A 27,044-nucleotide genomic window follows, 5' to 3' on the forward strand; every position below is an offset into this window, starting at 1 on the left:
TAAGATTTACAACAATACAGAAGGAAGAATTTTTCAATCTTTAGCAACTCTCAATCTCATTTTATTTTTCTCTTTTCAGTGCTGTAATGGCAGCTATTACTGGCTGCCAACTCTCTTCTATATTTCTTATATATTTGGTTACACTTTCTTACACATTGCTCTCCAAAATCATGCCTCTTTTATATGTGAAATCACCCTAACATTGTTGACAAAATCAACAATGTTTGTCAACAATGTTAGGCACCAATTTGTCAACAATGTTAGGAATAAATTTGGTGCCCCCTACCTTGCCCTTGTCTTTTACATGGATGTTTGCCTATAAATAGGCAATGCATCCAAGCATTATATACACACCACAAGAGAGAAATAAGAGAGGGAGAGGAGAGAATAATCCCACAAAATTGTGAGGTATTTGTGAGATGGTAAGTGAGGTGTTTTTTCCTAATAGTAGAGAGATTTTTGTTGTTTTCGTATTATTAGAGAGAAGTTGTATTCCCACATTACTGAGTAAAATCCTTCTATACTTGCCCGTGGACGTAGCCAAATTGGGTGAACCACGTAAATTCTTGTGTGTCATTTCTCATTTTATCTTGTCCCTTACCTTTTGTCTTGTCGGGTTTGCATGCCAGTATCCTAACATTATAGACATTAATGGTTAGCTTCTCTAGTACACTTGTTAATTTAGAGAAGACAAAAAAACTAAAAATTATAATGTCAATTATACCATAATTTATGCTTTCACTTTGTATCAAATGAGTGAGGATACAAATGAGTGATAATTTGTTTAGTTTGTAGAAGTGGAGTGAGGTATTTACCACAATAATGAGAATGCTCCCTACCTCGAAAAGAATTATTCAGAAGGAAGATACAAGTTCATTTTACAAGAAGACGGGAATCTCGTCCTGTACACAACACGTTATCCATCAACTACAGTAAATTATGCTTATTGGTCTATCCAGGATTCTATAGGTAGTGGTTACCAAGTGATCTTCAACCAGTCTAGCTATATATACCTTATATTAGAAAATGGTACTACACTTAATCGTGTATTCTCTAATTTAGTATCAATGCAAGATTTCTACCTAAGGGCAACCCTGGACTATGATGGAGTTCTTAGGCAAGATTCAGTATCACTGAACCATCTCCAATTTTATTTTTTTCTTTATTTGCATCATTTTTTTTTATTGAGTCTTTCAAAAAATTTACCACGTCAAGAAGAATGATAGATCAACTCTGATTATAACAGGCTCGGTGCTATTAGGTTGCAACAGCTTTCTAATCGTTCTCTCACTACTAGGAATCTCTGTGTTCTTTTCTCGATGGAACCGACGAAAACAAAAAATGATTCCGTAACACTATGCCGGACATGAATCTGCATAATTTTACTTACAATAAGCTCGAAACAGCTACAGGAGGATACAAGGAAGAACTTGGTAGGGGTGCTTTTGGACTTGTGTGCAAAGGGGCACTAGCCGACGAAGACAAACCGCTTATTGCAGTAAAGAAATTAGAAAAGATGGCCGGGGAAGATGACATAGAATTCAATACAGAAGTGAACGTTATTGGAAGAACAAATCACAAGAATTTGGTCCAACTTGTTGGATTCTGTAATGAAGGGCAACATCGCCTTCTGGTCTACGAGTACATGAGCAGTGGCTCCTTGTCTAACTACCTGTTTGGAGATTCAATGCCTAACTGGTACCAAAGAATGCAAATTGCTTTCGATATAGTCAGAGGGTTCCTTTACCTCCATGAAGAATGCAGCTCCCAGATAATCCATTGTGATATCAAGCCTCAAAATATCCTCATCGACAAATCTCTTAATGCAAGGATTTCAGATTTCGAACTAGCCAAGCTGTTGAAGACGGACCAAACTAAAACAACAACAGCAATCAGGGGTACGATAGGGTATGTTACTCCTGCATGGTACAAGAACCTGCCAGTGACAACCAAAGTAGATACCTACAACTTTGGCATTCTCTTGCTGGAGCTAGTTTTCTGCAGAAAGAACTTTGAGATTAATGTTATGCAAGAACATCAGATAGTTCTTGCAGACTGGGCATGTCATTGCCTTAAAGGAGGAAAGTTAGACCTTTTAGTAGAAGAAGATAAAGAGGCGACCGAAGACATGGAAAGGGTAGAGGTGTTTGTGATGGTTGCAATTTGGGGCATTCAGGATAATCCATCTTTAATTCCTGGAATGAATAAAGATGTGCATGTTAAATAATATTTGTGTAATTTTATTTATTAAAGGTAAAATAATACTTTAAGTTAAACCTATATATATTTTATTTGTATTTAGGTTAAGATTAAGTATTCATCATATTGAGATTATCCAGAATTCTAGCCTCCTTTTTATGTTTGATCTTAATTATTTTAAAATGGTATCAGAGCTGGTTTTATAGAACGAGGCTTAATTTTGAACACAGCTTCGTGGATCTAACTTTGCAAAAAAAAAATTGGAGTGAGATTTTATCTTCCACTTTTGTAAAACTTTGGTATTTCGTCTTTCCTTCAGCCTCTGCAATTTGATATTTGCATTCAATTTCTGTAATTATTTTGTTATTTCATCTTTCATTTAATTTTTCAATTTGGTATTTGCATTCAGTTTTTGCAATTATTCCGGTATTTCACCAAGAAGATATTTGTTTGGTTTCTGCAATCTTTGTTCGGTTTCTGCAATTCGGAATTTTATTTTTTGTTGCTTTTGCATTTTGGTTCTCTATAACTATTGATTATAGCGACTGAAAGAGATGATTCGCTTTAGTCTGTGAGTGTGAGGTTGGATGGGAAGAACTATTCGTATTGGAGTTATGTAATAAGAAATCTCCTTAAGGGTAAGAAGATGTGAGGGTATGTTAGTGGAACTTATATGATACCTAAGAATATTAAGGAGGGGGATGTTGTTTTGATAGATACATGGGAAGCAAATAATACAAATATCATTACTTGGATCAACAATTTTGTTGAGCATTCAATAGGTACGTAGTTGGCAAAGTATAAGACAACAAAAGAGGTTTAGAATCATCTGTAAAGGTTATTCACACAATCAAATTTTTCAAAACAGTATCAATTAAAGAATGATATACGAGCTCTTCATTAGAAGAATATGATTAAGAGTTTTACTCTGCTATGATAGATCTTTAGGATCAATTGACTCTTACAAAATCGATAGAATTAAAGGTATGTGGTGCCTATATTGAGTGTAACGAGCAGTAACGATTGGTATATTTTTTAACAGCACTTCGCAGTGATTTCAAAGTACTTAGAGGTTCAATTCTACATCATTCTCCATTGTCTTTTGTTGACTCTGTTGTTAGTGAGTTATTGGCTAAAAAAATACATCTTCAGTCTTATTCTGAAAAGAAAATTCTTTTTGCTTCAAATTATTCAGTACTAGTAGTACCTTCTAAGTCATTCTCTAATCATCAACATAAGTCTTACATATGGGTTGGCTTCAATGAGTGCAATTTTTGAAGCAAAAAGTTCATTGGAAGGCTCAATGTCCTAAGTTGAGACATTAGAATCAAGCTTAGAAGTCTAGCAGTCAGTCACAATCTAATGCTCATAGACCACCTTAGGGTTATAAACCATCACACCACAATACCGTAACATTAACTTCCCCAGGTACTATTACCGATCCTAATACTTTGGCTAAGCAATTTTAAAAGTTTCTCTCCTTGTAGCCACAAGCAATGTCCGCTTCTTCTTTCATAGGTCAGTTGCCTCATAGTTTCTCAAGTATGTCACACTCTGAATGGGTCTTAGATTCTGGTGTTTCCCATCAAATGTCTCTAGATTCCTCATCTTTTACCTATGTGTCCCCTTTGTTCTCCATTCCTATTATGATTGTTGATGGCACTCCTATGCCTTTAGTAGGTGTTGGTTCTATTGTCACACCCCACTTGTCTCTTCCTAATGTTTATCTTATTCCAAAACTCAAATTGAACCTTGCGTCTGTTGGTCAAATATATTATTCTGGTGATTATTTAGTCATGTTTTCTAGTTCTTTTTATTGTGTACAAGACCTGCAGTTTCAGAAGCTGATTGGGACAGGCCGTAGAAAAATGGACTATATATTTTGAATGAGCTAAAAGTGCTAGTTGTTGTTGTTCCCGCTACAACTATTGCTGTTGATTTGTCTTCCTTTCGTTTAAGTCTTTCATCTTCTAGTTTTTATTTATGGCATTCCCGTCTAGGTCATATTTCATCTTCTAGTTGAGATTTTTAGCATCCACAGGAACTTTCAGAAATTTAAAAACTTTTGATATTTATGATTGTAGTGGATGTAAACTGGCAAAACTTTCTGCTTTACCTTTTAATCAAAGTATTTCTGTTTCTTCTTCACCATTTGATTTGATTCATTCTGATGTATAGGGACCTTCTCCTGTTGCCATAAAAGGAGGGTCCTGATATTATGTCTATTTTATTGATGATTATACTCATTATTATTGGGTTTACTTAATGAAACATCGTTCTAAATTTTTTGAGATATATGCAGCTTTTGAGCTCTTATCAAAACTCAAAATTCTATTGTGATCAAATGCTTTAGGTGTGATTTGGGTCGGGAATATACCTCTAATAAATTTTTCTAATTGCTTACCTTAGATGGAACCACCCACCAAACTTCATGTATAGATACTCCTGAGCAAAATGGTATGGTTGAAAGAAAACATAATAGGTACATTATCGAAACTGCTCGTTCTCTTTTGTTGTCTGCTTTTGCTCCTAGTGAGTTTTGGGGAGAAACTGTTCTTACTACTGTAACTTTGATTAATACGATTCCATCTTCTCATAGTTCGGGTATATCTTCTTTTGAAAAGTTATATGGATATATCCCTTATTATTCATCATTTAGAGTCTTTGGTTATACTTATTTTGTTATTATAACGTAGTAAGCTATCCTCTTGATCCATTATTTGTGTCTTTCTGGGTTATGGTGAAGGTAAAAAGAGGTATCATTATTTTGATACAATAACTCAGAAATTTTATGTGTCTCGTCATGTTGTCTTTCTTAAACATATACCTTTCTTTTCTATTCCATCCACTACTCATAGCTTGACTAAAACTGATCTTATTCATATTGATCCCTTCTATAAGGATTCTGGTAATGGTACCTTTCTCCATCTTCAATCAATTTATACTCATAACTCTGCAGGTATTGGTATTTTACTCTCTAACACAGCTGAAGCTCCATTCTCATCTATAGCCCCTCAAGCTTCATCTGAGATTATGGATCCACCTTTATGTCAATCTATCTGCATTCGTAAGTCCATAAAACTACCAGATTTTGTTTATTATTGTTATTCTTTATCATTTACTTCCTTTTTAGCTTCTATTCATTGTCTCTTTAAACCCTTTTCCTATAAAGAGGCAATTCTTAATTCGTTTTGGTAGCAAGCTATTGATGAGGAACTTTCTGCTTTGCATAAGACATATACTTGGGATCTGGTTCCTTTATCTCTTGATAAGAGTGTTGTTGGTTGTTGTTGGGTGTATAAAATCAAGACTAATTCTGATGGGTCTATTAAACGATACAAAGTTAAGCTGGTTGCAAAAGGATACTCTCAACATTATGGTATGGACTATAAGGAGAGATTTGCCCCGATTGCAAAAATGACTATTATTCATACTCTTATCGTCGTAGCTTCAATTCATCAGAGGCATAGTTCTTAACTTGATGTTAAAAATGCCTTCTTGAATGGAGATCTTCAAGAAGAAGTTTATATGGCACTCCCTCCTAGTATTTCACATGACTCTAGATATGTTTATAAACTTAATAAAAGCATTATATGGTCTCAAACAAGCACCTCGTGCTGGTTTGAGAAATTATCTATTGTGATCTCATCTCTTGGCTTTATTTCAAGCAATCATGATTCTGCTCTTTTTATTAGGTGCACTGATGCAGGTCGTATCATTCTGCCTTTATATACTGATGACATGATTATTATTGGTATTGACATTGATGGCATTTTAGTCTTGAAGACAGAGTTGGCTAAACGATTTAAAATGAAGGATTTGGATTATCTTCAATATTTTCTAAGTATTGAGGTTGCATACTCACTTAGAGGTTACCTTCTTTCTCAGTCGAAATATGTTGCAGATATTCTTGAGCGGGCTAGACTTATTGATAACAAGACTATAGATACTCTCATTGAGGTTAACGTGAGGTACTCTTCCTCTGATGGTTTACCTTTGATAGATCCTACTTTATGCCGCATTATTGTTGGGAGTTTGGTATATCTCACCATTACTCCTTCAGATATTACATATGTTGTTCATGTTATTAGTCAGTTTGTTGCTTCTTCTACTACTGTTCACTGGGCAGCTGTTCTTCATATTTTGCGATATCTTCGGGGAACAATTTTTCAAATTCTTTTACTTTCATCCACCTTTTTCTTGGAGTTGCATGCATACTCTGATGCTAATCATGGTAGTGATCCCACAAATTGCAAGTCTATTATCGAGTTTTGTATCTTTTTATGTGATTCTTTTATTTCTTGAAAAAGCAAGAAACAATTTATTGTTTCTCAAATATTCATCAAAGCATAATATCATGCCATGACATCTACTACCAAAGAAATTGTTTGGTTGCGTTGGTTACTTGCTGATATGGGAGTTTCCTTTTCTCATCTCACTCCTATGTATTATGACAACCAGAGTTCTATTCAAATTGCTCACAACTTAATTTTTCATGAGCGAACTAAGCACATTAAAATCCATTGTCATCTTACTCGTCATCATCTCAAACATGGCACCATTGCTTTACCTTTTGTTCCTTCTTCCTTGCAGATTGCAGATTTCTTTACCAAGGCGCATTTCATCTCTCGTTTTCATTTTCTGGTTGACAAACTCTCAATGCTTGTAGTTGTCGCATCGGGAGTTTGAGGGAAGATGTTAAATAATATTTGTGTAGTTTTATTTATTAAGGGTAAAATAATACTTTCTGTTTAACCTATATATATTTTATTTGCATTAAGATTAAAACTAAACATTCATCATATTGAGATTATCCAGAATTTTAGTTTTTTTTTTTATATTTGATTTTAATTATTTTAACAATGCTGATGCTAGAAGGAGCTGATCAAGTCTTTATTCCTCTTGATACTCCATCATATACTAGCACAATCTAAATCCTTTATGTGCGCGCGCAAGCACAAATAACTAATGCTAATGAATGTAACCTATTACCTATCTGATATCCAGGAACTAAGGCCAATGAATGTAACCTATCTACCATGTATTGAATAATCTGTAGTACCTATCATTTCAGACATGTCTAGATCATCTTCTGGGTCCATACTCTAAATTTCATGTCAAATGATGATTTCTTCAACTTGTCCAGTTGAGTAACAGATTGATTGTAAGGACTGAGTCTCTATCAGTTTGGAAAGAAAAACATCATTTACGTTACAACATGCATAACAAGGCTTCAAATACTTGCATCTCGCCCCCTCCTTTTTCATGTTCAAGAGCAACAAGTAGAATCAAAGAATTATTATTCAAAATATGTGCTTAATAACTAATTACTAACCAGTACTTCAATCTTAAACGGTGTAACTCTAATAGACATGACCCATGTAAATAGTATGTTTCTTAAGTTATTCATCACAATATAGCTACTCCTAAAAAAGAAGGCTGAGAAAAAAAGAATTTCAAGTTTATAGACCAACTTGGCTTGAGTTTCATAAAAAAGTATGTTCGTGGTTATTAACTTAACTCGGCAGGTCAATTTTGTTAAAATTTAGTTTGAATATATACAAAAGTCAATTTTATTAACTTAACTCGACAGGTCAAGTTAAGACCATATATCTTCTATTTCTTTTCTCACTTCTTTTCAACTTCGTAGCATCATATATATGTTCGAAGTCATTAGGTGAAAGCTTGATGCTGTAAGCACAAGCTATGCTCGTTAGTTTGAGCACAGGCCTAGTTAATAATCTCTTATTTTTTATTTTATTTTTTGTTTTTTAGCAGTGCCTCTTATTGCATGAATTTTGCAATGGATATCAGTTCAAGCATGCAAAGAGCTTACTTTTCAAGATAAAATTAAGCTCTTGAATACATGTGACGGGCTATTCTTTTTGTTTTTTTCTACCTGAATTTCCCTTGTAAATTCTTTGTTTCCAGTCATTTCCTCGTACTGTTTTGGGCGATCCTTACAGGATTTATGAAAAATTTTACTTCTTGTGGCATAAGACAGAACCTTTCATCATTTCGTCTTCGCATTATAGGTAGCCTAACTAACGCAGCCGAACCTTATCAGATTAGGAGTCAAGGATCAAGGGAAGACGGAATTTCAGGAAAGGGGTCTTAAAAACAAGAACCCTAACCGTACCTTCTTATTGAGTAATTTTATTCTCTAATTATATGATTGTTATTACAAAAATGTAGCATCATGGAATGCTATGATTGAATGCTATGGTAACTATCACACCTGACATCTAAGTGGCCTTAAAAATTATCATAAAAAAGAATTAATTTCCGATATTCTATTCTTTGATGGGAAATTGTATTATTTAAAGAGTCGTCATCTAGTATTATGGTTATTGGGAACTCTAACTGGTCAATAGAGATTCTATAGTACGAGACTGGTTACACAAAAGCAAAAATATTATCACCCCTTGAGCCTCCTGTCTAAGACAGGCTGCATTGCTGATTTTGTCATAAATTGTTAATGTTTTGTTGGTTTATGCTACGGTGGTTTTGCGTGTAATATTCCTGACTCTGATTCTAGTGAATATTTCCAACTTTGGTATTGGTAAATATTACATAGCTATAAAAAAAAATTAAATCAATATTTTTTTTATTCCTAATTCTGACGTCAATGAATAAATAAATCAAATAAATTTATTTTTACGCATCACACAAAAAAAACAAATAAATTTAAATCAGTATTTTTATTCTGACTCTGGCATCAATAAATAAAAAAATTCATATTTATAATTTTTTTATACACAATTTTTTTTATTTTTTTTTTTTATTTTTATTTATATTTTTAGACTGGGCTGGACCCAGCCAGCCCGGCCCGGTCTTGCACAGTGTAAATGCTAATTAACAAAGACAATGCAAGAAGAAGAGGTCGCTTACCAGTTCTGCTGGAGGCGATGGAGACGGTGACGAAGCTCTGGCTGGCCGACACCACTTCCTCTTCTCTGCTCCTTCTTCTGCTTTCCTTTGCTTCTTTGGCTGCTACTAACTTGGTGTGATAAGCTGGAGACGAGCGGCTGTGATCAACGCCGGCAGCTCCTCTGTTTTTATTTGCTTGCACTCTAGGGACGGAGATGAAGCATAGCACCCTAGCTCTTGCTCTCCTCCATCTTCTCTGTTTCTTTCCTCTGTTCTCTTTTCACTGGTTTCCGAAGACCGTGAAGAAGATTGTGATGAAGGTGACTTGTGTTACGTTCCTCCTCCCCCTGGTTTTCGGTCCAATCCCCCTTGTTTTCTTCTGTGGTTCCTGGCCTCTGCTGCTTGCAAACGAAGATGACGGTATGGAAGGGCCGTTCCACCAACACGGCTTCCTCTCCTCTGTTTTAGTTTTTCACCCCCCGGTTCTGCCCTTTTTTTTATCTGTGAATTTGCTCTCAGTCGCTCCCCTGTATCGGTTTTTTAACTCCCTGTTTTTTTATGCTCCCGTTCCTCTTTTCGTTCTGCCGTCCCCTCGCTCAGGACGAAGACGATGGTGATAAAGGCACGAGGTGCTGCTGATTGAATAGAAGCTCCCTCCTCTGTGTTTTCTCTTTTCGTCTCTGTGTTAGGCTTGTTTGCCGAAGCCCTCGTTTTCCCCTTCTTTTCCCCGTGTTCTGGGTTTTTCTTCTCTTCCCTGTGGCCTTCTCTGGCTTTTATAAACCCAGAGGATGGCCGCTGTTCACGTGTTCGTGCCTCACGATCGCGAGGCACGAACGCCTTTGTTTCCTTGAGAAGAAACAGGGGCAGAAAATTTGCTATCTACTGTCTTTTCTTTTCTTTTTCGTATGCTCCTCCCAGTTTTTCTTCTTTTCCTCCAGGTCGCTCCCCCTCTCTTGAGGCCTTTTCTGGCTTTCATAGAGCCAGAGAAGGTCTGGTATCCCTGCCTCCAGAAATGGTGGGCATCGTGGAGACGAGAGATCATGGCTGCATCGTAGGTGTAGTGGCCGTGATCTGCTGGATTTTTCCCTGTTGAACCGGTCTTCGACAAGTAGATGATGAACAGCAGGATCAAAACGGCGTCATTTGACATAAAAATGACAGATTATAGATTGGTCCATGATGTTTTGAAATGTATCAATTGGGTTCCTTAATCAATAAATTGTAATTTTGCTCCTTGAATTAATTTCAATTAAATCCCTGAATTTATTTAACTTATTAAATCAAAGTTTAATTAAGTATGTAAACTTATTAATTCTCCAATTAAACCCTTAATTTAATTAATTAAACTAGTTTTTAAACTTCCAATCATGTTGCCCTTAACCTAAATTTTAATTTATTTTTTATTTATTTTTATTATTATTTTTCATTAATTTTTTAGTAAATAAAATAATTCAAATAAAAACATCAAAAATTGAGCTATGACAGTAATAATGGCACGTTGGACTCATCGATGCAGTTGTTTGAGAGAATACAGGAAGGAGGAATTCAAGCAAAAAGAGTGACTTTGCCTTGTACTCTTTCCGCATGTAGCCATGGTTAAACGAAAAGGATGAAGGCTCGAAAGTTCACGCAGTCGAAGCTAACTGGGAGACATACTGACATCGCTTCCTAATGTTCGGCAGGAGTTACCGAATAGGGTCAGCTTTTCCGAACACAGATCAGTTTGCATGTCAGCTGAGACCAAGCAACACAGCATTATGTTGCTGTATTTTTCCATAGTTTTATCTATTAATTTTTTTTTAATATATTAAATGGATACAGAGAGCGTGTTTACAAGATAAAAAAAAATATCTTTCATTATCGAAAAAACACAATTTCATGCCAAAATTCATGTACCGTTTCAAAATCCTTCTCAATTAAATCAATATGACAAAATGTCAATATAGTCAAACATAGATTTGCTTACGAGTTGGGCCTGTAACTTTGAATCTTTCAAATTTTATCCCAATCCATAAACGCAGTAATATTTCCTCAAGAAAATAGGTACAAAACTAACTTGCAGTTCTATCAGAATTTAAAATACAAGACTCGGTTTAAGTAACATTCATTTTTGCGTTTGAAATTATATTTTAAAAGTAAATTTGGCTTAAATTCATGGTTTTTTAGTATTTTATTTATTTATTTTGATGTACTGATGTCAAAAATAAAAAAAAATCTAAAATAAATTATTTTAATATATTTTTAAATAAAAAATATTTTTAAAAAACATCATACACCATAATATCAAATACAATTAGCATTCACAACAGTAAATGCAATTCTCCATTTACTTACCAAATCATGAAAGATTAGATACAGTAATTTAAAGAGATTCATAGATTAGATACTTCACTATTTATAAATATATATGAAATATAAAAAAAAATGTACTACTTCGTAAACCTAAAGTAACTTTCACTCACTGTTCTATGAGGTTCAAAAAGAAAAAAAATATATAGTTGTTGTTTTTTTCAAGTCATGATCAAGTAGGCTTTAAGAAATTTAACACGATTTGTTGGTGACGAATTATTTTAGACCAAATAACTGGGGGAAAAGGAAAGATTGAAAGAGAAATATAATGTTCCAAGCATCTTTAGTATTTACAACAAAAAAAATCATTGTTATTCGTGTATCAACATAGGAATTTAGCCAAAATATATGATTATACTCTAATACTCTGCAGCATGAATCTCAAAATGTTATAGTAATACCTTAGGATGTTTATCATTTGCAGGAATATTAATTGTGTTGTAGCTTGTCATCTTTATCATTTGCAAGATAAGTTTTTGCCGTCACACCATCATTGTCCAGAGTAAAAGCATTGTGCATGCACTGATGCACAGTTATCAAAACAGTAAAACATCTGCACGCTTTATATGTTCTATTAATCCTGTGACGATACTGTAGCATTACATGAATATTAATCTTGTAATCATGCCCATGATTTTATTCGTGAAATATTTAGGTGATTTGACAGAACTCGAAAGAGTAGCAGAGCTATGAGTTGCCGGGAAAGGAGCAAGAAAATGTGTGGTCAATTTTAGAACGGAGAGATCATGTTTCATCAATGTTGTACTCAAAGAATAGGGCCTAAGGGTCCATATAGTAGTGGTTTTCCTTGACCATTTAATAGCATGTGCATTATTTAGTTTTAATAGTGAGGTCCACAAGCATAAAATGTTACCAGAATTTATCATAGAACAGGGTTTTTTTTTTTTTCCTTGGTAGTGAAAAAAAAAAAGAACGGTTTTTTATGAAAAATAAATTATGGGGATTGTTTTTTAATGGAAAATGTGAGAACAAGATAAAAGACAAGACTCCACCCTTTTTTATGGTATTTCTACTTATTAACATTTAAAAAAAAAGAATTGGCTATCGAAAAACGCATTTAAAAAAAAAGAAATGGCAAAATATTAAAAAAAAAGAATTGGCTATCGAAAAACACTATATCCAATATATCCATAGGATGTTGTTATTCAAAATAATAATATTTTAAAAAAATATTGAAATGAGTAGGAGATGAGAGAGGAAAAAAATTAAAAAGAAAAGAAAAAGATATAGGTGGAATATCAAAGTTTTGATATTCAGGTAATTATTAGTAATTTTTTGTATGTTATTAAATTTATTCTATGAATTTTTTTTTATTGTATCAATTGGGTATGAGTATGTCTTTGGGATCTATTTCTTTTATATACTCTTAATCACAAACTTTATGATTTTCTTTATACAAGTATTGCAACTTTCTCTTTGTACCGAATCAAGTACCCAAAATTTATTATTTTCGTTGGAGGACTTCAATTCTTCATTTTTCTTGTTGGAGTATTCAACTCTCTGTTTTTCATTCAATTATCTACCAAATTCTATATGAATTAATTGCTTTCAACATATATGGTATATACTTGATTGAAAAAAGTAAAAGATAGAATACTAAACATAAAATTAAGAAAAACTACTTCTCAAAACATATTTTTTTTCACATTTTCTCTTCTTGAATTTTGTTAGAATGACTTTTTCTTCTTGTTACTAGCTAATATTTGTAAAAGTTGTATTGGTATGATAAATTAATTTGGAACTTGGTTGTTTTAAAATAATCTGAATTTGATAAAAAAAAAAAAAAAGTAGTTGATTAGTGTAAAACTCAAGTTAACCTTATAATCCGGTCGAGCCATATCTCACCTATTTAAAATCCACCCTTAACCCATTAATTTTTTTTAATCTCTTTATCTAAACAAAATGTTATAATTATCTTAAAAAAATTTAAAAAATCAACATTCTCAATCAATAATCCAAACCTTACCCCAAGTTAATCCACCAATACCCGTACTACCTCAAACGAAAGTCAAAAGGTTGGGTTACAAGTGTCTTGAAATTATTATGAAATAGAATATGCATGCACCCATATACATGGTGAACAAGCTGTCAAGATTAAGACTTTCTTTATCAATCTTTCGACAAATTTGGCTGGCATCCTTTACTTAAAATGTCAAGCTAGGTGCAGACTTTTGTCTGCCAATCACGTCTAAAATTTGTGGCTATTGCTAGATACTATAGGTTTAGACACCTCTCATATTTGACAAATTATTATTCCCTTTGTGATCAATGGGTTTAATTCTTAAATAAATTTCATATGGGTTTGGACACCTCTTGATTAATTAATTACATTCAAGATTAAGAGAGAATTTACTTCTTGTTTACAATTCCCTGCTTTATTAATTTTAAGGACACTTTCAGAATAGGTTGAGAAGTAAAATTATGATGAATCCACAAATCTTTACACGCACTGTTTTTGATCCGGTACCAGAAAAAAGCTAAATAAATTAGTTGTGTTATATGATCTGTGGGCACAAAATAAAAAGAAAAATTTGTGCATTATGATTGTAAAAAATGTGTAGCAAACATATTTGAATTTTTTTTTTTTAAAAAAAAATAACCTTCTATAAAGGGTACATCTTCTTCTCCTAGCTCAGATTAGTTTTTTTTTTTTTTCCTTGGTATTGAACCCAGAAATCTTTCTTAAGCTGTTGATTTGTTAAGCTATCCTCTGGATACAACTTCATAATTATTATTTTTCCTTGGCATATATTAAAGAGTAAGAAGAAATCAAAGGAGTTTCCGCAGCATTTTGTAATTTATTAAATATTCCTAAAAAAATATAAAACAGTTTAAAATTCAAAACACTTATTGTATTAAATAAAATCCAATCTTTAAAATAAAAATCTAAACTCGAATAAAAATAGCATAATAATGGAATGTTTAAGATATTAAATAACAAAGAATAAAAAAAGTCTCATGAAAATAAGTAAAGCACACCAACCAATAAAGCAGCAAGAATTCTCAATCAAATATTAATATACTAATGAAAATTAGGAACATAAAATAATATTAAAATAAAAGGGTGAATTTAACCAACTCAATGAGTAAACAATAATTAATATACATCTTGGATATTAATAATTTACAAGTCATATATGAATATAACTACTAAATATATTAACATAAGCCAATAGAACACATATTAGAAATCAGATGATACCAAAAAATAATCATCATGAAAGAATTGATTGCCACACATGCTGGTGTTTCTCTCACCAATTATGTGTGTGTATTCATGAAATAATCAATTGTACTCATTATCTAATCAATATATATATATATATATATATATATATATTAAAGATTATCATACTCACATGAGAAATGAAAGCAAAATAAAAATGGATGTAGAACTAGAGAGTATTGAAGATCGTTAGAAAAAATATCTACAGAACTTATAACACATATAGAAAACACTAAAAAACAATTCTAAGCAAGATAACATAAAAAAAAATTAAAATTTAAAGCTTAGAAACCAAAATGTAATTCGACAGATAAACTGATTCACTTAATTGATCCTAAATATAAATCAAATTATTTGAACCTAATAGATTTGATTAACCTCTAACACTGGATCAATTGACAGACCATTATTACAAGCCAATCGGCTAGTTGATTTAGACCAATTGATCAACCAACAACAACTAGTCAATTGGTCGATCGATTTAGCCAATCAGTTAACCATTTGATCAAGATTTCTAGAATCCCAATTAACCTATCTTTAAATTTACAAATTCCCTAAACAATGAATATGTTCCACTATAACCTATAATTTTAGTCTTTTATCGGTTCATTTTAAGCCAAAATTAACACCTTAAATATCAATAATAACTCTTAAATTATACCATCATTAAATCAAAATAAAAACCCTAAAAACTTCTTAAATCTTTCCATAATTAATTTTCTAATTGAAAAAATATATACTTACTTATTTCTTCAACCTTCCTTTAACCAAAACTTAAGTTTAGAACTAAAATTACAGTAAACAGGAGAAAAAAATAATTCTTTGACAATCATTTCTTTAAATATCTAATTAGCTACGTTGAGTTTGGGATAAATTTTAAATTTTAAATTGATGGGCCAAGAATATAGATTTTACAATAAAAGTTCAAAATATAATTTATATTATTTTATATTAGTAACTAAATACTACATATTATTTAAGGCATACCAATTGATGTTATCATTCTCTTCTCACCGCAGCAATATGTATGGAGACATGGAGTAATCAAATAATAGTTTAAAAGATGGCTCACTAAATATTGCTTATAGAATTCTGAGTTATTTGAAGTTGCTTGAATGTAGAGATCGGGGATAGGAATCCTTTTAGTTGCTTAATCTATCAAAAAGCCTTTACAATTATGACAAATTATGACTTCATCTTTAAGCAAATGAAGAGTTTAATATTTTAAAAAGGGCATGTTTTCACTTTTCATTGTCACAATGTAAACAAACGCTACTTAAAAAAAGTTGGGAGAATTTTCTTAAATATAGATGAAATGTTTAAAACTTCATTAGATTTATTTTTATTGATAGATATACACACACAAATTCTTGGGAGGATATCATATATTTTTTTCTCTCTTTTAAATTTCTTTTGATACTACTGATGTGTTTATACAATAAATTGATTATATGCTATCCAAAAAACATTATGTTTTGAGAGATTTCACAGTATTAATGTCGAGATCAAATCTTAAAATACTTTTATGAAGTTAACTCTCGAACAACAAAGGTTGTTTTCATTATCATTTAAGCCAACTTCTCCAAGATTTCTTTCTTTTTATTATTATTTTAGGATGAAAAATTAATCAAAGAAAATTAAAAGAATCTGGTGGGGGTGTTTTGGATTTTAAGGGAACAAACACATGAAAAGAGATATATGGCATAGAGAAGCATAGTTTTAAAATTCAATTTAAAGATTAATCTAGGATAAAATTCGTGTTATGGGTGATCTCTAAATCTTTCAAACATAAAAAAAAAGAAAGATATATAGCATAGATAGGCATAGTTTAACCGGATGAACTCATGACACAGAATCTACCCCAAGATTTTAACCGGATGAACTAATATGTTTTTCTAATTTTTCAATCTGAACTAATCTAAGATGGATCGACCTGCCCGCCTGTTCACGTTTTGAAACAAGGCAGACAAGAGCTCCATGTTTTTGAAGTTTGAATAAAACATCAGACAGAAGAAGTTTGAAGTTAATAAAAGTATGTCCACTAACTAACATAGTAAAACACTGGACCCACATTTACCACAATACCCTTCGAATTCATTTTTCCTTACACTCACCTCCCTACTCACACAGAGAGATTACATCACAGCAAAGTATACGGAGAGTCACACACATAGACTAACCAATCAACGTATATCTATCAACTCTTCTCTCTGTCTCTTCCTCCATCTCTTGGTGTTTCATTTCGGTCATGTTTTGTAGTTGTACTTAGTACTTTTCTTTTTTCAGATTTTGGAATCTCAATGTTTCTTGATCTGGGCATCAAGCGTTTCTTCTTTAGATCATAGTTTAGTGTTAAAAATCTTTGCTTTTGTCACTATAAGAGAAAGACCTATCTGGGTTTTGGTCTTTTTGAGTGCCTTTTGCTTTCTTTAACAAATTCAAAGTAATGGGTTTCTTGTTGAAGTTGCAAATAAGGTTTGCTCAATATCAGGTTGGTTTCATTTAGCCGTTCTGTTTTTGAGATATTTTTGATGTTTTGTTGTGTATTTGTATTGGTTTTTTAGTTTGTGATGTTTGTGGCTTTTGAGGAGCTGCTTGAGATTGTTTTTGATGATTAATTTAGTTCTGCTATGTCTATATATTGTGAAAGTTGAGATTTTTATGCTTTTCATGGATCTTGCTTTGAACTGGTTTAAGGAGATTTTGTGCGGTTTTTGAAAGTATTGTGAGTCTGGACTCTTTGATTCATCAGTTTTCAAGATATCAAATTAGTGACCCTTATTTTTGAGTTATTGGTATATAGATGTGCCTTTTCTTCTTGATTTCACTTTCACTGTTATTTATGTTATTATGTTTCTAGCTATTGGAAGCTATGTGATGTCTGTTTCATTCTTTTTGTCTAAAATACTTCAGGTTCTGTTTGCTTTGATGAGGATATAGAAATGGATGTTCCCTCATTCTGCATTTAGCTGTAGAGGAAATATTTGAAAAAAGAGCAAGTCACATGACTTATTGTTAATGGGCATGGAAAACTATGCTTTTACTCCTTGATTCTGATAAAGTGATGATCTTTTAGAAGTTGAGTATTTTAACTTTCAAGCACACATTTGATAGGAAAAACCTTTGTGATTGTGTTGGTCCTTTGTATTGTATTTGCAACCAAATAGAGGGTAAAGACTATGTTCTTAACAAATGAGTCTTCAGCTTCATATCTGTAGTTCTGATCTTGTTTGGGGTTATCGAGCTGAGAAAATGGCATTTGGCCTCTGTGTAATCCATTATGCGTGTATAATAATGTCATTAAAGGGAAGGGAGCTATCGCACTAAGTTATGAATATAAGATAAGTGAAACCATGTAAGCATTTGGAATCCTATAAATGATGTAATGCATTTATTATTTAAGTATTTGGAAGGTAGTGTGAAGTCATCTTTGAAACATGTCTGGATTCAGACGCCAGGTTTTATGTTAATGTCAGCAGTGGAGTTGGGCTGGTTAGTCTTGAAATTATTCACTTTATGAAGCACCACTGATCATGGAATAGAAATCTCTATAAGCTTTGTAATGCATGTTTCTGGTTGGCTGGCATGATACATGAACTCTGCTCAGATGGTTCACTGTTGTGAAACCACGGGTGTGCTTCTTGCCATTGAAATTTCTTTATTAAAAGCTTAACTCTTGTTTCTTTGATTTGACAGAAATATTCTTCATCTGTATGAGTTTTTCTTTTGCGGAGTTATAGAATTATGGGTAGAGGCAGAGGAAAAGGAAAGAAGTTGACTGTTAGCAATCATGATGATACTGGAAGTGGCGAGGAAGAGAAAATCCCAGCACAGAAGAGAAGGGGAAGGCCACAAAAACCGCTGAAAGATGACATCGATGAGGAGGAAGTTGAAAAAATTGAAGATGAAGATGTAGAGAAAGGAAAAACTGACATCACAAGCAAAGATTCAAAAAGTCCAACAGCAGCAGAAAATGGAAAGAAGAGGAAGCGATATTCACAGGCAAAGGAGAAACCAGATTCAGTAAAGGAAGAAAATGGTGTTGGAACCAGATCAAATACTGATGACTCAACCAAGTCTAATGGTTTTCGTCATAATGGAAGTAGGCGGAAAAGCAAGCCTCGTCGTGCTGCTGAAGCAGGTGTGGAATGTAAGTGAAGCCATTGTTGGCTTTTGCAGTGGGTCTCTTCTTTTGATGACTTTCCAGTAAATTATATAGGAATTGAGGCCTAGTAAAATCTCTAGTTTCATTTTGAATTTTTTGGTTTATTAATTTGGTTATCCTTTTGCCTATTTCTTCACTTTAAATGGGAGTTTTGTACTGCCTGTAATTTTTATAATGCTATTATGTTTCATACCGTCCCTGGGTTCCTCTATCATATGATTTGCATGACATGCTTGGCCCGTTGAAATGTCCTCTTTCATTCCTTCCAGATGTCTGTTGTGATTATTTCCTATAATTTTATCTTCATCATTGCACTTATAATCTCACAGCTCCTTGTCAAACTCCTTTGAGCGGTTGAAACGACAAGGAAGTCTGTCTGTTCGTGGAAAATTTATGCCATCTATTCTTAGTTCCTTGCAGTTATGCATGTGATATGGAAAAACGTTTCAAATTGTCTTTCTTCCTGTCATGGCATTTTGATCCAGCTGGTAGGAGTTGGGGGACTACAATTAACGAGTAGTGTATTGGGTTGTGGCAAACAGCTGAGTTTAACATCTGCCTTTTGCTGTGGACTTGAATGGTAGACTCACGTGCTTTGCGTATGTATTTCTTAATTCTTTCTCTGCCTTCAAAATGCTTGATCAATAGTAGTGCAGTTATGTTCGCTTACCAGGTCTAGAGCTTCTGAATTACATTTCATAAATTCATTGACCTTGCCTCAGCAAAAGAGATGATGTAGATACGAGTGTTGGTCTTTGTCTTGTACGTTTAAGAATTTGCTCAAGTTTGTCCTTAGTTGAAGATTCTTATGATCTTGCATAACTTTTGAAAGTGTTAGTTAAAGACAGAAGGTTAGAAATTGTGCGTGATAAGCTTATGTACTTTATTCAAGAGTGTTAGTTAAAGACAAAAGGTTAGAAATTGTGCGTGATAAGCTTATTGACAGCGAGGCTGAGAAGTTTGAACTGATCACTTGAAAACCCTGAGCATCAGTTTTGAACCTCTTATCAAGTGCCTTTAGTAAGAACACGAGCATCTTGAATAGTTAACAGCATGATTGAGCAAGCACAAACAATTTTGCTTCATGTTCTGTGAATTCTGGCCTTCTAGGGCACAATGCATTGAATGATGTTGGACTTCTGTGGAAGTTTTCGAGTGACGTCCAGAAGATGAAGCCAGAGAAGAACATAGAGGAGAGATCTTCGCTAAGAATCTCCTTGATTTGATGCCCCTTGCCTTGAAAAACATGCTGCTTTGTGTACGCGGTCAATTGCACTTCAAACTGTAATTAAGAAATCAATTTTTTTTTTTTTTGCGGCAAACTGTGTTTAAATAAACACACGCCAACTCTTGTAGGGTTCATGTCGGGACATTTCTTCTTGTGGTGAAGTGATTCATTACTTTATTTCTTGTTTGTTGAACCAACATGGTTGTCTGTAGTCGTAATACAATTTGTCCTTGTCTTTGAGGATTTCATGTTTCATTATAGTCCCTGAGAATGTTAGATCTTCGATATCGTTTTTCCCTTTTCTTCTAGCTTGTACACATGCAATCTGCAAGAAACACCATGCATGATATTCTTCAGGTGGGTGGGCTGCCCTCCCAAGACTTTTTATATTCGGCAACTACCATGATTGCCTGCTCCTTTTTTTTTTTTTTTTTTTTTTTACATCAATTAAAACCACTATGGTACAAAATCACATCAACAGGAGCTATTCGTTGACTGACATTACTGAAAATCATAGTTACAATGTCATGTGACGGAATTGGAAAAGCATCTAGCTGATTCTGTTATCATGTCAATATCCTGGGTCGATTATTTTTACTCCTTGATAAAATTTGGATCGAGGTTATTAAAAATCTTATTGGGTTAATTGGGTTTTGACTAAACAAATTTTCTTTTTAACTCGGAATCTAATTCAAAATCGGGTTAAATTACAATTTTTAAACAATACAAAAATCCCAACAGATTTGTTTGTATTGGTGGTTTTAGCCATAGAAATGGCATTAGATGAGAGTTTGCACTGCCATGAAGTAAAAGAGGGGCACAGCAAGCTTGACATTATGTGCCAAGAAGAGCCAGGTTGTGATAATTATTTTTGAGGTTATTTCAGCTCCTTTTGGTCTCATGGGTTAATTAAAATAGAATCTGACTTTGTTCCATGGAAACTGGGGTTTCTATTGTTTAAGGGAGGAAATTGCAATATCCGAAGCTTAAATTGGGGTCATAAGCCCTCATTAATATTCAATTTCAATGGTTTTGATAAAATTAAACTAGTTTGATGTATTAATTTAAAAAACTCGAAATTCATGTTAGTTTTTTAACTGAATTATATAAGATATTAATTCAATAAAACTATTCAATTTAGCTAGATTTATAACAACTCAATAAACTCAACTAAACTTAATCTAAACATGGTCTTGCCAATTAAAAAAAGAGAGAGAGAGAAACAAGATATTGTCATTTTAATAAAAACAGTTAATTCAAGCTGATATAATATCTCATTAAATAATTTTTTTTCGAGTCAATCTCATTATATAATAAGTCTAATACACAGAGGAATGAATTGAAAAATAATTAATTCCGAGTGGGGATCTCATAGTTTTCTTAGATTTAAAAAAAGATTTCTGTTTTCAAGTTCGATATTTCTCATTCATTAAATTCATCTTTATAAGGGTGCACCTGCAGAAGCAATTCAAGCATGGGTAGGCTCCATGGCCTCTGAGGAATTTTCTAGATCCTTTAATATTTTGTACTCTACTGTATAAGTGTACTCCAAAAGTATTGAGAACTTGTCTTTCGCATGAGTCCAGATTTTGCATCTTGCTCCACTTTTCCGAGCACTAGATTTTATTTATTAACTAATAATTTAAAAAAATAAATTAAAAACTGAGTTTGTAGGAAAAAAGTTATAAATCTTAATTTTTTAATCACCATAAGAATTTGAGCAATTTATCTCACATTAGATTTTTATAAAACTTTTGGGGCATTTGCTCCATTAGCTTTTGAAAAAATAAGAGCCCGAGCAGGAGCAGTCTCTAAATGGGCTAGACATGTAGGCCTTGCTTATTAGGACCTCCAATACTAATTTATTTTTTATTTAAAAAATATTAATAATTTTTTTATATTTTTTTCAAAATAATTTTTTAATTTATATTTCAATTAATATCCATTGTTTGATATTTTTTATTTTTCTCATTAGTTTTTTAAATAACAAATATTTTTTAATTATTTTATAGGTATTTGATTTTTGAAAAGATTATTCTTATTTATCCATATTTTTTTTATATATTTTATAAAGATGAACTTTGTTTTTTAAAATAAAAATATTTATTTTTTAATAATATTTCTAATATATGCTAATGAATTTTTTTGATGTTAAAGAAGGTGTTGAAAATTCCATGTGTTTCAATTTTTCATAGGAAAAAAACATTTTCAACTCGTGATAAAGTATAGGATGGCTGACTAGTTAAGTATTACTCTAAATAAAGTAGATTTTTCACTGTGTAAGTTTCAGCTATTCATCCTCTCACGTATTATTCTATGCAAAATTTGATGTTCAAAATTTGACATTGAGTTGGTTTTTCATGACAAGTATTTTTATCTAGGAAATTATTAAATTGATACTTTAAATTTAAATTATGTACAATTCATTACTATTTTATGCTGTTTTTTTACTAATAGAAAATAAGAATAGAGAATTTTAAATGTTTAACGTTTGATTATCAAAGTTATAATATCATATTTTTATACGACATTTTAAGACGTTCTAAATAAACTTGTTATTAATCTTTTAGCCAATTTCAGTCCATTGATTAGCTTAAGGCCTTACCTCTATTTTAACGAGTTCTTAGTAAAAGTTTGGGATTGAACCTATACTCGCTTTAACCTGAGCCTGAGAAAAAACACGATTGAAACTAACATTTTTTTTTTTTTTTTAAAAAAAAAACTAAGCAGCATGAAAAAAAAAAAAAAAACGATGCTTTGGACAACACGATGCTAGGTCATTTTTTAGACAAAACACACGACAGCACACTCTAATCCAAAGAAAGAAATGTACGACACCCACAGGCTGACATGCGCAAAGATGGACCTACTGCTTTTTTTAATGATATTTGTATTTGTAAGTTACCAAATTGTTCCTAGCTGAAAACCGGTCGTAATAAAAAAACCATACAAAAAAAAAAATGAAAATGCCTTTGGGACAATAACATTAGTTTTTTATATATATAATTTCAAGGACAAATACATCCTTTGACTTTTCAAAAAAAATAAAATAAAAAATAACAAAGCTCCTTTGTAAAAGCTTGATTTTAAAGGTAAAACCACCATTTTATTATTTTAAAAAGGCCCTCTTATACAAGTTTATTTTTTTCTTTTTAACGTTAATTAATTTTTTTTATTGTTTAATACCAATTGAACCTTGTGAAATGATTAATTTGCCCCTAATTACTTCGCACATCTTTGACCTACATTATGAAAAGCAAAAACATCATTGCACTATATCAATTTACAATGCATTGATTTTTGCTCCACAGTGTTTTGTTATCCATTTTGGAGCCTCATATAAATAGAAAATCAAAAAACAAAATACAAGAAAATTGAAAAACAAATGTTGGAAGAAAACAAATATATATATATATAAGCAAGAAGAATATACTAGAATGCCCAAGAAATTATTTAATACTGGTTGAGAAAGATTAAACATATAAGATTACAAAATTTAGCAGTGTATTTTTTATTTTTAAACGTTCTATTAGCAAAGAAAATTAAATTTAAGGAGAAAATTTTAAAATTAGATATTTAAGAACTCAATTAAAATTTTTCAAGGTTTATTTAAATTTATTAAGGGCTTAATTGCAAGAAAAATTAATTTTTAAAGTTAATTTAAGATTTATTTGGAAGAAATTAAAGTCTGGGTCAAATTGTAATTTTTAGAAGTTAATTTGATCATATCAAAGGCTTAATTGCATAAATATTAAAGTTTGATGGGAAATTAGAGACTTGATTGAAGAAATTCAAAACCAATGATCAAATTGAAAAATATACGAGAATTTAGGGATTAAAATTGACCAAATCAGGGGTCAAATTGAAGAAAATTGAACTTCAATAGTCAATTGAGGGTCAAAATGCACAAATTCATGATCAAGAACCAAAAGGGAAAAGGCTATCAACTTAGGGGCTGATAATTGAGTTTGACAGGGTAAAATTGCATGAAATTAAAAAGGTTTGTGTCAATTAAGGATGCATTTGCCATAATTGAAAGAACATAGACTCAATTGAAACTTTTCCAAATCCCAAATTAAAAACCCTTATTTCAAGGGTTTATCTCAAACGACGCGTCGTTCAGCCTCTGTTCATTTTCTTTTTTGCTAGTTCATGATGATTAGGTTGACATATTCCAAGAGCTCATTATAAAGTTCTAAACATCTAAATGACATGAGTGTTTTTTACAAATGGAATAAGGAAATCCTCTTTATAACTATATTTACATAAAATTAGACGTTTACATCCCAATTTATCCATAGAAGTTTCTGATATCTTGTCCCTAATTAGCTATAACTCAATTTTTAGATTTTAGGTTAATCATGTTAACAACTTTAAATGCATGAATATGGAGTTACAAATCTTCAATCAATGAATATGGAGTTATAAACCTTCAAATTGATTGAGGGTGGATTCAAATTAAAGCTGTACACCCCTTCTGCAAACTTCAAATGGTCTCAGGTGACGATGACATGATAATTGCTCCAACGAGGCCTCAAAAATGAGTAACTTAATCAACATTGGTAGTGCAACCATCATGCAAAAAATAATTTGGTTTTGTGTGTTCACACACAAAGGCTCATCAATATATTTTTATTAAGGGTGTATAACTTTTTTTTTCAAGATTAAGAGGTCACAAATGAGTTCAAAAACCCTAATAAAATCTTATAAATTCCCCTCCAACTTTAAAGGAACAAAAAAAGATCAAAAAAGAGAAGAAGAAAAAAGAAAAGAGAGAGAAGAGAATATTAATAACAACCACAAGTGTGCAAGTCTAAGAGCCTAAAAAAAAAAATTTCTTAGCTTTACAAGTTTATAAGATGCAAAAATCTCCAAAAGAAAACAAAGAGAGAGTACTTGTTTTATGTATACTTTTTTATCCAAAAATAGGTTATTTATAGCCTGTTTTTATTTTTTATTTTTACTTTTATTTTATATTTATATTTATAAGTATCGAAAAGAGATTTGAATGCTTAATAAATAATGTTGTATTCACCTCATTGTTGATCTGTTTTTATTTAATGGTGTTTATTTTAAAGGGTTTTTTTTTATGTTTTTGTTACATTAAAGTTGTTGTTTAAATTTGTTTTTTTATATATAATCTTGTTTTATTTTTTAATTAACTTAAGCTATGAATATTAAAGCAAAGGTGTTTCACCCTAGGTTAGGTCTGTTCATGCATAAAATGGATTCAAAAAATCAATTTTAAAAACATGTTGTATGAACATATAATATGTTTTAAGTTTTTTTTTTTAGATTTGGTACCTCTTACTTGATTTTGATGTTTTGATGTTTGTTATTAGTTTTTTTATTAAGATATATGATATTGTGAATTTTTAGGATAAAAAAAAAAGGCATGTTTTAGAAGTTAGAAATTCTCATTTATAGGCTTCGCAGTGGCTATCATTTCTGGGCATAGCTGGGTTTTTTTAAAGTAATAATCTTCATATTATTGAGAAGAATATTTTCTTAGCCCCTAAATTTGAACCAATTATGGTCTCTTTCTTTGCGGATACATTTTTTTTATGCATGATTAACCGTTAACCTAATGTATATTTGCATCAATAACGTGTTTAAATGATGTCTAATTCTAGGATTTTGATTTTGAACCGAAACTCATTTGGACAAATTGTAATGATTCATTGATAACTGAAATGAATGAATTCTAAATTATTAATCCTTATATAATTTCCAACTTATATGTGTCTTCGGTTTGCCCATATCTGGTCTAGTTTGGAAGCCACATTATTGATCTCACGTTGAATGTTCTTCATTTATTCTTTGTTTTCTCCCTAAAAACATTGTCTTGTCTACATGATTTTGACTTGTTTTGTTTTATTTATTTACTCAAAACCTTTTCATATGCATGATTAATCAATAATCTAGTATTTATTTGTATAAATAACATGATTTAAATGGTTTTTAATCATAGACTCTCAGTTTAGAACTAAAATCTATTTTGACAAAATCATGATATTTTGTGATAATTGAAATGATTAGATGCTAGATTATCTATCCTTGTATGATTTCCAACATGTATGTGTATTTATTGTGACCAAATCTGGTTTGATTTGGAACTCATGTTGTTTGGTTCGATTTCAATTGTTCTTTGTGTTCTTTATTTATTTTTTGTTCGATCTATTTTGTTCAAGAATTTTCAAGTTTTTGTGTTTTTAAGGTGTTTAGTCCTTATTTTGGCTTTGGTTTTGCTTTTGTATTATTTTTGGGTCAAATCAAGATTTTTTGTTTGGTTTCTAGTGAGACTAAAATTTATGATCAACCCAATCAGGTCAACTCGATTGGGCTAAGTAAAACAATATGGGTGAGAAGGTATTTTACCCTGTTTGGTTTGCTATTTTTGTTAAGAGTTCTTAATTTTAAGATTAAGGATGTATTTGGTAAACACCCATTTGACTTATTTTGGATAGTTTTATTATAAGAAAAAATGAGTTTTAGTCAAACAAAGCCTAAAAAAATAATAAATATTTTTCTTGTTTGTATATGGCCAAAAAAATGTAAAATTATTTGAGAATTTTTTCAAAGTGCATTTAAAATATTTTTTCATGTTTTTAAAAAATATTGCTTAGATTTTGCAACAAGTTTATAAAATCTCAAAAGATTTTGGCCTACATTTCTAAAATATCAAAATGTTTTTTTGTTACTTTTAATAAATAATATTATAAACTTATACGTAAAATATATTGCTAATAATAAATAAAAACAGTTCATTTTGTTTTTTATATTAACATTAGAATTGTTAAGTTCTTAACCTGGTAAAATAAGAATTTCTTTGTTGAGAAAGGTTTTTCTTAAACCCTAAATAAACCAGCGGTTAGAAAACATAATATTTTCTTAGTTTATATTAAATAAGTAAATAATATAACTTATTTCATGTGGTGTGTAATATAAGTGTCAATGTCTTCTCTTTAAACAATGAATTCCTTTAC

At 31.6% G+C, this 27,044-nt stretch overlaps 1 protein-coding gene, 1 long non-coding RNA gene and 1 pseudogene across 3 annotated transcripts; 2 read left to right on the forward strand and 1 right to left on the reverse strand.

The window, feature by feature from the left end:
• Positions 1-7,133, forward strand: part of LOC105126282 (G-type lectin S-receptor-like serine/threonine-protein kinase RLK1) — a 7,853-nt pseudogene extending 720 nt beyond the window's left edge.
• A 1,899-nt stretch (positions 7,134-9,032) lies between these two features.
• Positions 9,033-17,584, reverse strand: LOC105126165 (uncharacterized). Its single transcript, XR_842362.1, has 3 exons — positions 17,574-17,584; positions 9,311-9,314; positions 9,033-9,183 (listed from the first exon to the last, which is right to left on the reverse strand). It is a non-coding gene; the product is annotated as an uncharacterized LOC105126165 (long non-coding RNA).
• On the forward strand, positions 16,744-19,077 carry LOC105126164 (uncharacterized). Of its 2 annotated transcripts, none has more exons than XM_011026940.1 (2): positions 16,744-16,853; positions 18,362-19,077. In XM_011026940.1, exon 2 carries the CDS (start codon positions 18,410-18,412, stop codon positions 18,821-18,823), a length of 414 nt encoding a protein of 137 aa, XP_011025242.1. In that variant the 5' UTR covers positions 16,744-16,853; positions 18,362-18,409; the 3' UTR covers positions 18,824-19,077. The 2 variants fall into 2 exon arrangements, with proteins under 2 accessions (XP_011025242.1, XP_011025241.1); XM_011026939.1 differs by having other exon boundaries at positions 16,769-17,156.
• The last annotated feature ends 7,967 nt before the right edge of the window (positions 19,078-27,044 follow it).

The sequence above is a fragment of the Populus euphratica genome, unplaced genomic scaffold (genome assembly GCF_000495115.2).
Source record: "Populus euphratica unplaced genomic scaffold, PopEup_1.0 scaffold75.1, whole genome shotgun sequence".
Classification (NCBI taxonomy): Eukaryota; Viridiplantae; Streptophyta; class Magnoliopsida; order Malpighiales; family Salicaceae; genus Populus; species Populus euphratica.